The sequence below is a fragment of the Elaeis guineensis genome, chromosome 13, assembly GCF_000442705.2.
Source record: "Elaeis guineensis isolate ETL-2024a chromosome 13, EG11, whole genome shotgun sequence".
Taxonomy (NCBI): domain Eukaryota; kingdom Viridiplantae; phylum Streptophyta; class Magnoliopsida; order Arecales; family Arecaceae; genus Elaeis; species Elaeis guineensis.
This window is the reverse complement of record NC_026005.2, coordinates 76,997,976-77,011,457: the sequence shown is the minus strand read 5'-3', so window position 1 is coordinate 77,011,457 and position 13,482 is coordinate 76,997,976. Positions and strand designations below refer to the sequence as shown.

Below are 13,482 nucleotides of genomic sequence, written 5' to 3'. Positions count from 1 at the left end.
CGTCGCATGATCCTGGTAGTCCAAAGCCAAAGCCAAAGCTAAAGCTAAAGCCAAAAAGAAAAGGATTAAAGACGATGTGATAATAGAAGAAAATAGAAAGATAAGACATGAAACAATCGTTGAATAAAATTGTTTCTCTTATTAACATATGATGATGCATCTCTTTTGATGAAACAGATAATCTATAAATGTTTGCAGTATTATGGACAGTAAACATTGACTTTTATGTGTTATTGCTTATCTTTATTTTCAGATTATATTATTATATTGGTGTGATATGGAAATTCTTACTGGGCTGTAAAGCTCACACCCCTTCATCTTTCTTTTCTTTTCAGAGATACAGGATGTTTATGATTGACTATGGTTTGGATTTACGGATGAGCAGATAGATAGATAGAGTGTCATAGTACCTGGTCAAAGGATTGAAAAAATTTAATTTGTACCTATACAAGATTTTACGAATTATTATTGAAATTAAATATTATGGTTGATAAGATTGTAATGATTTAATTTGGCCTTGCATATTCTTTAGGGCTTGCTCTAAGGAGTGTGCGGCCATCACGTATCCGACCCGGATGTTGGGTTCGGAGCGTGACAGTAACATTGTGTATTCAATGTCCAAATCTGGAACTAAATGATCAACATGTACAAAAGTTCAAAGAGTCCCGAAAAAGTGTAACATGGAAACAGACTAGAAAAATTCCAAAGACACAAAAAGAGTAGTCTTTATGGAAATACATAGAAGAGAAACAGATTTATCACTGTGTAAGCATGTCAGTTTACCACCATTTGAATCAGTAATGATATTTTCATGCTCACCACTCTCAATCTAACATCAACTGATATATCCTTTGATCTCTCATTTCAACTTTATTTTGATAATCAACCTGTTCAGTGGAGGAGCAAATATCCCTTAGCCTTCATCTATATGTTGTTTGCTTCCTTGCCATGTCATTTTTTGATCATTTTGACTCTAATTACTTCACATAAGCTCAACTTTACCTTCACACTAAACTAGTACTTTTGCAAAGACTTGATTTCTTTAAATTTCACTTTTTTTTATGCACATATCTTATCCCACAACCAAATTTCTGTAATCTAGCTACCAGAAAGGCATGCTGCTTATTTTAATACACAGATGTGACTCAAACTCCTAATAATAGCCCATGCAAGCCACAGAATTATGGTCTTAATCACTTTGAGTTCCTATTGTATCCATCTCTTATCCATCAGCGTACCAAAATAATTCTCATATCAAATTATTATTTTTTTGTTTTAACGTAGAAATCTTCCAGTGACTTGTGTTAAATCTCTTGTGTTAAATCTCAAACGCATACCATCTGATCCAGTTTCTAGCTTCATAACAAGTACAATTTGAAACCAGCGCCAACATCTTTTGAAGTTAAGCAGACAAAACAATGGCTTTAATTATTTTTAGTTGTGTTTGGTTGCTGGTTTTCAGCTGATTAAAGGCAAGTTATCAGTTTAACCAACAAAACAGCCATTACAAAGTGAGGATTAAAGTTCTTTGGTCAAAGTCCCAAAAAGCCATTTACCTTGCTTTAACTTTATTCCATGGAGAGGCTGAAATAAATTTGAACATGCTCTCTCTTCTCACATTTTACTTTTTGAGCTTTTCCCCAATCTACCAAGTCTTGGAATTTCGACAAAACGGTGGATAATTTTAAGCACCAGTTAGCTGGCTAGCAGGTGGTTACAAATGGTTAAACTTAAATCTATCCACTTCCTGATTAGCTATCAGGCATCCAAGTGATCTTTTTGATCTTCTTGACATATGGATAGATCAATCATACCACCACTTGATAGCTTATCTGGCCAACTGACAAAGCACAAATGCTTTCCATCAAAATTAAAAACAAAAAATAAATAAAAAATAAAAAGACAGTACAAATCCTACCATGTAATTGATAATGCTTCAATCTTTGACCTAATGTGGATCTGAAAGGAACCCTGCCAGGTTGTCATAGGAAAACAATTATTTGGCTCAAAAAATGGCATATTGGTGGAAAAAAACTTGACTGACATTTCGTGCTATGCAGGTACCAATTGCTCTTTCCGCCACACTTTATGAAGTCATCAAACTGTGCAAAAGAACGAGGACAATTGCCTCTAGGGAGAAGCAAGATATGAGATGGAAAATGCATCAGCTGCTCCTCTACTGTTTCTGTGGGGTGTTAGCTGGAATAGTTGGAGGACTGCTTGGACTAGGAGGGGGTTCATCCTGGGACCATTGTTTCTTAAAATGGGAGTTCCTCCTCAGGTTTTGCTCTCTCTTCCACCAGTAAAAGATGCGGAAATGTTTGAATTCTGTGCAATGAGAAAATAGATAAACATAACTTCAAAAAAGAAAAAGGTTAAAACATAACAAAACAGGTCAATGGAAAATTTATAGAACTGGAATATAAAAGCCTTCTGAAGCTCGTAGAATTGTGTGAATGAAAACCATCCATTAATTTTATGAACAAAAAAATTCCATGATAATATATATAATTCATGATTCTTGGGGGCAAAAGCTGAAAACTAAAGATTTTAGACATCACAATCACTAGGTTGTAGTGTAAATGTTTATGAATAGTTACTAAACAATTGGTCAAGATAGCACAGGTTGTTCTGTGTTTGAAATGGAATGCACGTGTTTCGTACATGCTTTTTAAGTCATTTTGATGCTAGCAAAATAGACTACCGCTTTGAAAAATTTCAAAGGCTTTTAATGTTGGCTCCCTATTTGTTGGTCTAAGCAATTGTATTCTTTTTTTTTTTTTTTTTTGGACTCGAAGATTTCTTAGTTCCCACGCATAGTATTACTAATGTTGTCGTATGTGTTGTAGGTTGCAAGTGCAACATCAACATTTGCAATGACATTTTCATCATCAGTGTCCGTCATACAATATTATCTTCTTGATCGCTTCCTTATCCCATACAGTAAGCAGCATTGTCATTAATTTTACCCCCCGAGAGCTATAATATTAGCTCCTGCAACTTTTGGAATCTTAACAACTCTTGACTGTTTTATTGCCGCAGCTGCTTGCTTTGTTTTTCTGGCAACTGTGGCTGCCTTCACTGGTCAACACATTGTTAAAAGGTTAATAGTACTCCTAGGCCGAGCATCGCTGATCATCTTCATTCTGGCTTTGACTATCTTTGTGAGTGCAATTAGTTTAGGTAAATATTGTCAATTCTTTTGTCAAAGAAACGTTTCTAATGCATGGCCTCTAATCTCTAATAAACTGATGTCACTGCAGGTGGTGTTGGTATTGCACACATGGTCGAGAAGCTGGAAAGGAAGGAGCATATGGGTTTCGAGAACCTGAGCTACCACTCCAAATCACTTCAGTTCAAAGTCTTTTAAAGTTTTAAAGATGTAATAGTGGTATTTATGTCTTTCTTTTTCCCACAGCTAGGTATTTGTCTACTTGAATCTTGAGTCTGTCGGTAAGGTGGTGAAATCTTTGTTCTTGTAACCATGGCAGCTGAAACTTGGCATCCTTTCTTCCATATACAAAAGTTGATGCTTAATCTGTGCAGAAATTGTAGCATAATATCTAATAACAAGTGCAGGGTTTAATTTATTCATCATGAATGTGATATAAGGTCCAAGATAGAAAGAGAAGTACAGAACTTTCTATTCCAACTTCACAAGTAAAATGAACCTAACACAATCATTTGCATTTTAGGGAAAACAGAGGCTAAGATTAACTCTGTAGATCTCTACTTCCACCAGTCTCTGATTTCTAAAAATCCTGCCAAGGTTATATTGAGACTTGGCACTGGAAATCTACCATAGTCTACATCATGTATTTTGGCATTAGAAAAACAACAAAACTCTAGAGACTCTTGAGGAACTTTCTAAGTTTGTTTACTAAATTTAACCACTTGTTTTTGTCATCTGAGACCTTGACCAAGTTATAATGCCTCACCAGTTCAGAACATTTAATAATGGTTGAATTGTTCATTTGGGGATGCCTAAGCAAATTTGCTAAACACAAGTTGGGGATATACATATCCTCATGAAACCATGTGGGCGTACAGCCCTCCCTTTCCCCTCAGGAGGAATACTCGATACATAGGACAGGGAGGCAAATAAATGATATATAAGTAATAAATCTCCAAAGCATTTAAAATTTTAAATCTCTTTTATAGGCACATCTTACCTTCCAAAGAATGAAAAATTAAAAAGATTGCAACTTGGTAGCTCCACATATTTCATATGATACAATGCAAAGAATTAAAATGAAAAATGAATATTATCAACACTCTAGTTTATGGGTAATGAACGAGAAGTTAGGTAATTTTCAAAAGAAAATTGATCTGTAACTCTAGGCGACAGGGAAATTCTTGGGTGCTTCCTGATGTATGTTATCTTTCTAAAGTCATTTCATGGGGCAATTGTTAGACAACCTCTTAGTCAAGTGACCTCTGTTGCACCACTAGAGGGGTTTCAACTTTCAATACCGGTCTCCTAGTGGAAGGATAAAGAAGCATGGCTTCCATTTGGTCCATATGATTCATATCTTTCTCATGTCTTCACACGCTTATAATGATACCTCCTAATATATACCAAAGACAAGAAGCCAAAGTGAAAGCAAGCATGACATGCATACGCCCATGGTTCTGAACAGCTCCCTTTTAGGCTGAAAAAAACTCTTCAGTCTGCCCTTGAAGATGAGGTGAGGAACTTCCACCTTTGGGTTGATGATCTAAACCCCTTGCTTATAGTGCAAAACAATACTGCTTTCGCCTTTCTTCCACGTCTTTTTATTGATAATGACCACATGAATGCAGTTTGCAGTGCTGTTGGTGTGCTGCCTTTATCTCTCCAATATGGTTTTCCAATTGTCTAGAGGTACGATGGTTCATGCTTATTTATGTTTCTTGATTTAATTATTTGGATTAGTAGGTCAAATGCAATATATAGCTATCACTTCTTTTAGATAAGCTATGCTTGAGCTCGTGCTTGTTTCACACGATGCGCATCAAGGGTTGCCATATCGTACTGAACCAGGCGGTATAGGGCATGCTGTATGGTATTGACACATGGTATTGGGGTGTGCAGACACTCGATATGCCGAACCAGCTCCGTACCAATGTAGTAACGGATTGGCACTGGTATGGAGCCCTGTATCGAGATGGTGAACCTTGATGCACATATTTTATTTTGAGAACAAGGTCACTACAAATAATGAAGAACAAAATCTATTTGGAATCATTTGTAAGTCGTAGAAATTAAAAATAACTGTTGATAATAAGAACATTTTGTGAACAGGAATGACCCATAAATCCATAGTAAATATCTTTTGTATCAAATGTTGTTTTTGCATTCTTGCAAATTTCTTGGCCCGGAATTTCATTTCTTGAATCTTCTAGTTTTTTGTTTTCTAGACCAGTCATCTTTGCTTGATGAAGAACAGCTTTGCTAATAAAACTAATCATCTTTAGGGGAATAAAAGTTCAAATGCCAGAAGGTCTATAAGATTCTTTGCCAAATTATCTACTACAGATTATAAATGTTTTTTCCTTCTGGATCACCATATATTGAAAAATGATAGATAACCATGCAGTGATTTAAATGTGTGAATATCTATTTCTTCTTGGTGCTAGCCAAAAATATTTCCTGACATAGTGCAATCCATCTGAACAAAATCTAGCATGTGTTCTTGAGAAGATCATAGCATGGGGAACTTCCAATGCGAAAGAAAAAAAGTTGAAAGAAACAAATAGAAATGTAGATTGCATGGATGCATGAGGAAAAATAAATAAAGTTCAATAGAACAACTAAAGCACAGGACAAATTGATGTTGTTCTGTTCTGTGCATCTTTGCGATAACTATCACAGAGCAAAACCTGCCTCCAAACAGAGATACAGAAGCATTGAGGTTTGTCACACATTTATGGTGTGATGTCAAGTGGTGAACAAAAATGTTATAAAGTTCATCTAAGGACATCTACAATATTTAAAGGAACTCAGATATTTTAAAAAACAAACATATGAACCAATTTTTTGTCACATAAATCATCAAACCATATACTTTGAACTAGCTTCCTAAATCCTGAGTCATGGTTTTGCTTATCATGGATGTAAAGTTTAGCACATGCTCTTTCAATCAGATGCATGTGTTCTAGAACCTAATAATGGATCTACTGATTTGTCTACTTCTCATGATCAATCTGGTACATCTTTGTTGCTCTAAAATTTGAGATATTTTGTGGATCTTCGATTTATGTAGCAAAATGAATTATGATGTTTTCCTCTGATGATTCAGAATGGGAATCAATGTTGAGAATATTTTCTTCTCACCAAGTAGATGGAGATCATCAACTTTGAATCTACTTGGTATTATAAGTTTCACATGAAGTTTCCTTCCATAGATCTTAAAAAATTACGGAGGTAAAGGAACCCCCTCCCTTTCTCTTTCTAAGTTCAAGCCCAAAAGGCTAGTTCAGATTATCCTTCATCCATACAATGTAACTCATGGCTTATATCTCTACCTAAGTTTAGAAGGATGGGTACCCTGCATCCTCCCTCCCTCTCTCTCTCTGATCTCTTCCCCATTTTGCAAGCCTTGGATCTAAAAGCACATTTTAGTTGATGATGTCTTTGTAGTCTTGAGGTCATGGGTTCAAACACAGCTTATCTGTTAAGAGAAATAACCTCACAATCTTTTGATTTTTACATTTTGATCCCTTAATGAAGTCATGGTTTTTTTCTCTATTTCATATTTGAAGATTTCTGAATGGAGCTTCTAGCATCGACAACCATTTCCATTCAACTTCATTTGACAAGAATATACCTGTAAGTTTTCTTATCAGTTAAGGTTCATGCCATCTTTAAATAGCATGTTTTACTAACAGATTCATTCTTTGTACTTCACCAAGTACTCCTAGGTTTGTTGAGTATATGGAATATTTCTTTCTTGGGATATCCTGCAAGAGTATGTAATATGTTATATTTTCTGTTGTTATTTGAACTGTCGAACACTATCTCTATGTTTAATTTGAAAAATATGAGCAGCCTTTAATAAAGAACTCCTCTCATCTCCATTCAGGCCATATTGCCATACTCTCAGGCACTTGAGAAATTTGCTCCACATATATAGCAGGTATTTAAATTTTGTTTTCAGTTTAACATGAAGAATAAGATTTTTTCTTCTGCTTGATTATAATTAATGAAGCGAAATAATTAAATGCTAAAGGTTAGCATGGAGAGTAATGGAAAAGGTGGATTCATTGATGGTATTTCCTTTCCCTTTGTGGCTGGTGAAATAGAATTTGGAGAACCTGGAACAAATGGTCAGCACTGCTTCTACCAGCTAATCCATCAGGTAATTATGCTTCTTGACACATTTAGTTAGTTAATGGGCATAAGCTTAAGCATATAAAATCAGAATATATTTGATTAGAGTTAGATAGTTTTTCAAGTTCATCAACTGTTTTGCAGAACTCCAAATATTTTTTTTTATCATGGATGTTATATTATCTTACTTACCAGATAGTTCCGTTTACCTTGTTTATCATCACGCTTGTCTTCCATGCATTATTTGTAGTCTTCCATGATTTGCATGATTTGCAAAGACATTATAAATCATGCATGGAAGACAAGCGTGATGATAAACAAGATAAACGAAACTATCTGGTAGGTAAGTAAGTAAGATAATATAACATCTATGATAAAAAAATATTTGGAGTTCTGCAAAACAGTTGATGAACTTGAAAAACTGTCTAACTCTAATCAAATATGTTCTGATTTTATATGCTTAAGCTTATGCAGATTAACTAACTACATGTGTCAAGAAGCATAATTACCTAATGGATTAGCTGGTAAAAGCAGTGCTGACCATTTGTTCTAGGTTCTCCAAATTCTATTTCACCAACCACAAAGGGAAGGTAAATACCATCAATGAATCCACCTTTTCCATTACTCTCCATGCTAACCTTTAGCATTTAATTATTTTTCTTCATGAATTATAATCAAACAAGATAAAAAAATCTTGCTCTTCATGTTAAACTGAAAACAAAATTTAAATACCTGCTATATATGTGGAGCAAATTTCTCAAGTGCCTGAGAGTATGGCAATATGGCGTGAATGGAGATAAGAGGAGTCCTTTATTAGAGGCTGCTCATATTTTTCAAATTAAACATAGAGATAGTGCTCGACAGTTCAAATAACAACAGAAAATGTAACATATTACATATTCTTTCAGGATATCCCAAGAAAGAAACATTCCATATACTCAACAAACCTAGGAGTACCTGGTGAAGTACAAAGAATAAATCTGTTAGTAAAACATGCTATTTAAAGATGGCATGAACCTTAGCTGATAAGAAAACTTACAGGTATATTCTTGTCAAATGAAGTTGAATGGAAATGGTTGTCGATGCTAGAAGCTCCATTCAAAAATCTTCAAATATGAAATAGAGAAAAAAACAATGACTTCATTAAGGGATCAAAATGTAAAAACCAAAAGATTGTGAGGTTATTTCTCTTAACAGGTAAGCTGTGTTTGAACCCATGACCTCAAGACTACAAAGACATTATCAACTAAAATGTGCTTTTAGATCCAAGGCTTGCAAGATGGGGAAGAGATCAGAGAGAGAGAGAGAGAGGGAGGATGCAGGGTACCCATCCTTCTAAACTTAGATAGATATACAAGCCATGAGTTACATTGTATGGATGAAGGATAATCTGAACTAGCCTTTTGGGCTTGAACTTAAAAAGAGAAAGGGAGGGGGTTCCTTTACCTCCATAATTTTTTAAGATCTATGGAAGGAAACTTCATGTGAAACTTATAATACCAAGTAGATTCAAAGTTGATGATCTCCATCTACTTGGTGAAAAGAAAATATTCTCAACATTGATTCCCATTCTGAATTATCAGAGGAAGACATTATAATTCAGTTTGCTACATAAACCGGAAGATCCACAAAATATCTCAAATTTCAGAACACACAAAGATGTACCAGATTGATCATGAGAAGTAGACAAATCAGTAGATCCATTATTAGGTTCTAGAACACATGCATCTGATTGAAAGAGCATGTGCTAAACTTTACATCCATGATAAGCAAAACCATGTCTCAGGATTTAGGAAGCTAGTTCAAAGTATATGGTTTGATGATTTATGTGACAAAAAATTGGTTAATATGTTTGTTTTTTAAAATATCTGAGTTCTTTTAAATATTGTAGATGTCCTTAGATGAACTTTATAATATTTTTGTTCACCACTTGACATCACACCATAAATGTGTGACAAACCTCAATGCTTCTCTATCTCTATTTGGAGGTAGATTTTACTCAGTGATAGTTATCGCAAAGATGCACAGAACAGAACAACATCAATTTGTCCTGTGCTTTAGTTGTTCTATTGAACTTTATTTATTTTTCCTCATGCATCCATGCAATCTATATTTCTATTTGTTTCTTCCAACTTTTTTTCTTTCGCATTGGAAGTTTCCCATTCTATGATCTTCTCAAGAACACATGCTAGATTTTGTTCAGATGGATTGCACTATGTCAGGAAATATTTTTGACTAGCACCAAGAAGAAACAGATATTCACACATTTAAATCAACTGCATTGTTATCTCATCATTTTTCAATATATGGTGATCCAGGATAGGAAAAAACATTTATAATCTGTAGTACATAATTTGGCAAAGAATCTTATAGACCTTCTGGCATTTGAACTTTTATTCCCCTAAAGATGATTAGTTTTATTAGCAAAGCTGTTCTTCATCAAGCAAAGATGACTGGTCTAGAAAACAAAAAACTAGAAGATTTAAGAAATAAAATTCCGGGCCAAGAAATTTGCAAGAATGCAAAAACAACATTTGATACAAAAGATATTTACTATGGATTTATGGGTCATTCCTGTCCACAAAATGTTCTTATTATCAACAGTTATTTTTAATTTCTACGACTTACAAATGATTCCGAATAGATTTTGTTCTTCATTATTTGCAGTGACCTTGTTCTCAAAATAAAATATGTGCATCAAGGTTCACCATCTCAAAGCTCTATACCAGTGCCAATCCGTTACTACATTGGTACGGAGCTGGTTCGGCATATCGAGTGTCTGCACATCCCAATACCATGTGCCAATACCATACAACATGCCCTATACCGCCTGGTTCAGTATGATATGTAACCCTTGATGCGCATCGTGTGAAACAAGCACGAGGATAAGCACAGCTTATCTAAAAGAAGTGATAGCTATATATTGCATTTGACCTACTAATCCAAATAATTAAATTAAGAAACATAAATAAGCATGAACCATCGTACCTCTAGACAATTGGAAAACCATATTGGAGAGATAAAGACAGCACACCAACAGCACTACAAACTGCATTCATGTGGTAATTATTAATAAAAAGATGTGGAAGAAAGGCGAAAGCAGTATTGTTTTGCACTATAAGCAAGGGGTTTAGATCATCAGCCTAAAGGTGGAAGTTCCTCACCTCATCTTCAAGGGCGCATGCATGTCATGCTTGCTTTCACTTTGGCTTCTTGTCTTTGGTATATATTAGGAGGTATCATTATAAGCGTGTGAAGACATGAGAAAGATATGAATCATATGGACCAAATGGAAGCCATGCCTCTTTATCCTTCCACTAGGAGACCGGTATTGAAAGTTGAAACCCCTCGTGGTGCAACAGAGGTCACCTGACTAAGAGGTTGTCTAACAACTGCCCCATGAAATGACTTTAGAAAGATAACCAAGAAGCACCCAAGAATTTCCCTGCCGTCTAGAGTTACAGATCAATTTTTCCATAACATTTCTTATCCATTATAGCTCTTCACAATGCATTCATGATTGCATCCATAGTTTTTTTCTGTTACGCTTTAAGCTGAGAAACACTGCTTGCACTTTGCTACATTCTTCTTTGCTTGGTGCTCTAAGAGGATGGAAGAAAATTTTCTTGCATTTTATTGTCATGAGATCATTCTTCTATCCATTGGCACTTCTTGATGATGAAAGCACATTTAAGTAGGTTGCTTTGCTCTTAGTTAGAGGATAACTGGGAGAGATAAATGGAACGATTTGACTCGCGGCCTCACAGATGCCCATATGGTCCACTTAGGGCTTTAAAATTTGTTATCAGTATCCACAGCAGAGCTCATGTTAACTACCATTCATGACTTTGCCCAAGCAGTTGGTACCTCTCCTTTGTTCAGAAGGTATGGTAACAATATTCTCCAGATCTTCTCTATTTTTCCCTTGGCCAAATGATTCTCTAAATTCCACCAACAAATTAAGCAAGAATCATTTGACCAAACAGATTTTTTTTTAAAAAAAATTATTTATTTATGAATCATACACAATTAGTTCAAACAGAAAAACAAAACCAATCATGAACCAAAATACCGTGATGCAATGTGTTATTTCTAATGACATTGTTCCTTGTTTTTCTCTGTCGCATGTTTGTTGTCATGGAAATGAATATAAAATATTTCAATAGACTTGCATTCTTTATTTCAATTCTTTTCCTAATTGATTTGGTCACAATTTAGATCCAATTGAGATTTCACAAGACTAAAGTTTCTAGATCGATAGGTCTCAAAGGCCTCTTGGATGGTCCATTAATTACTGACAGTAAGACAAAAAACACTAAAAGGATGAATAATGAAAGAGAATGAACCAAACATTAAACCTTCATCGAAGATTAATGTTTAAACCAAACATTAAACATTAAAAGAAAAAGGGATTACCGATGCGGGCGTAGGTCCCTTCCGAAATGGCAATGCTGAGATCGGTGGGAACAAGAGCTTTCCCTCGAGCGGGGACTTTCGCTTCAGCGGCGCTGGGAAAAGGCAAGAGACTTTAGTATCGGAGATCTAGGATTCGATTCCCACGATTGAAAGAGACCAAAAGAAAGGAAGGGTTTTTAACCTGGAGAGGTCGTAACCAGCGGACAGAGGGGAAGCTCTCGAAGGCAAGACAGCATTTTGGGAGAGCTTCTTGACCTTAAGGAGAGGAAGAGGAAGAGTGAGGTGGTGGTGGTCCACGGCGGCACCGTTCTCCGAGAGCTTGGGGACTTTGAGAGAGGGATCCTGGATTCCGGGGCTGCCGTTCTCCGTTGTGCCGTTGGCCGCCATGTTGATCCGGGAGAGGCAAGTTGGAAGAGTTCTGAGGGAGGTTGGGGGAAGGGGGGGGGGGGGGGGGGGGGTTGTGGGGGACGTTCGGTTTTAAGCTAGAAAAGCGCGGGAAATCATTGGCGCCAATGTTTCCCGCCACATTCCATGCTATAGCCCGCAGTTAACTGTCACTATAAGCTTTCATCTGACATTTTTAATCCCATGATCTGATAATTTTTTATCCAAAAACAGTCACGTCTCCAAATACTGAATTATTTATTCATATCCTCAGCATTTTTCTTATCAGCAGCTTAGTAATTTTCATAATCATTTGCTGGTAATCAATTCTCCAGAAGCTTCATTAACTTTTCACTTAGATCTTGTAAGAAATTTAATCTTTTTTTTTTCCATGCATTAGTACTTTAAGTGGAGTTTCTGACAGAACCTAACTGTTGCCCTTGATGAAAATTAACTTTATAAGCAATGGCTCAAAAAATTATTTACTCCCCATGTAGTTCATATTTGGTGGTTTCTCTAAAAACTGTCTCTGACAATCATCTTAGAGTAATTAATGAAAATGTCTTCATGCTTTCCTATATCTCAGTATTTAGATGCTTCTTTCTTTCCCTTCGTGGTCCTTGTGTCTCTAGACAACTCTCTTGTAAATTTGCTACGGAAACTTTAAATAATTACATTATGTTTAAGACATATAAAATACTAAATTTGAGTGACTGATGCCAGGTACATTAACAAAGGCACTTTTCAAAGGCATAGAAACATGGAAAAAAGAATCCATACTGAAAAAGGTCTGTTCCTTACCTTATTGCTTTCAACTTTCTGATCTGTTTAAAAATGAATCTTGATTAAGAGAGTTGTTGCGATTTTTACATTTCAGGAAGCTACCAAGCTGCTTGCTTCTCAATCAAATGGTAAGTATGACAAAAGGTCCACATCATATTTGAAGCGATTTAAAATAATGATCTACTTATGCTCAATAAATAAGCAGTAAGAAGATTAAAAACCATCCTCTTCTCTCTCATGACTAATACATTCGCACTACTATCATGCATGCCAAGGTTTGTTGTATCCGTATATACCACCCATATTGTACCATATAAGTACCGAACTGGTAAACAATATTGAGATGGCAAACCTATTGTACATGATTCATTTTTCTCTTGTTAATTTATTTATAATTTTTTCTTGTGGGAAAAAATTAATTTTCCTATCTGGTATAGCGTAAATAATAATTTTTATTCTATATGGTATTGCTGGTTTTGCATCAATAATCATGTCTTTCTTTGATGGTGAGCTTCTCAGGTGCGCCTGGTTACGGACAAACAGAAATAAACCTAGACGATATGCTTTCATAAAGTACATGCATGCAC

At 35.5% G+C, this 13,482-nt stretch overlaps 1 protein-coding gene and 1 long non-coding RNA gene across 2 annotated transcripts; one reads left to right on the top strand and one right to left on the bottom strand.

The window, feature by feature from the left end:
• Nucleotides 1–1,507: 1,507 nt before the first annotated feature.
• Nucleotides 1,508–12,156, bottom strand: LOC105055854 (deoxyuridine 5'-triphosphate nucleotidohydrolase-like). Its single transcript, XM_073248120.1, has 3 exons — nt 11,910–12,156; nt 11,729–11,820; nt 1,508–2,328 (listed from the first exon to the last, which is right to left on the bottom strand). The coding sequence occupies exons 1-3, from the start codon at nt 12,113–12,115 to the stop codon at nt 2,177–2,179; spliced, it is 450 nt and encodes a 149-aa protein (XP_073104221.1). The 5' UTR covers nt 12,116–12,156; the 3' UTR covers nt 1,508–2,176.
• LOC140853446 (uncharacterized) lies at nt 2,986–3,590 on the top strand. The gene is made up of 2 exons (XR_012136503.1): nt 2,986–3,183; nt 3,264–3,590. It is a non-coding gene; the product is annotated as an uncharacterized lncRNA (long non-coding RNA).
• Nucleotides 12,157–13,482: the final 1,326 nt, after the last annotated feature.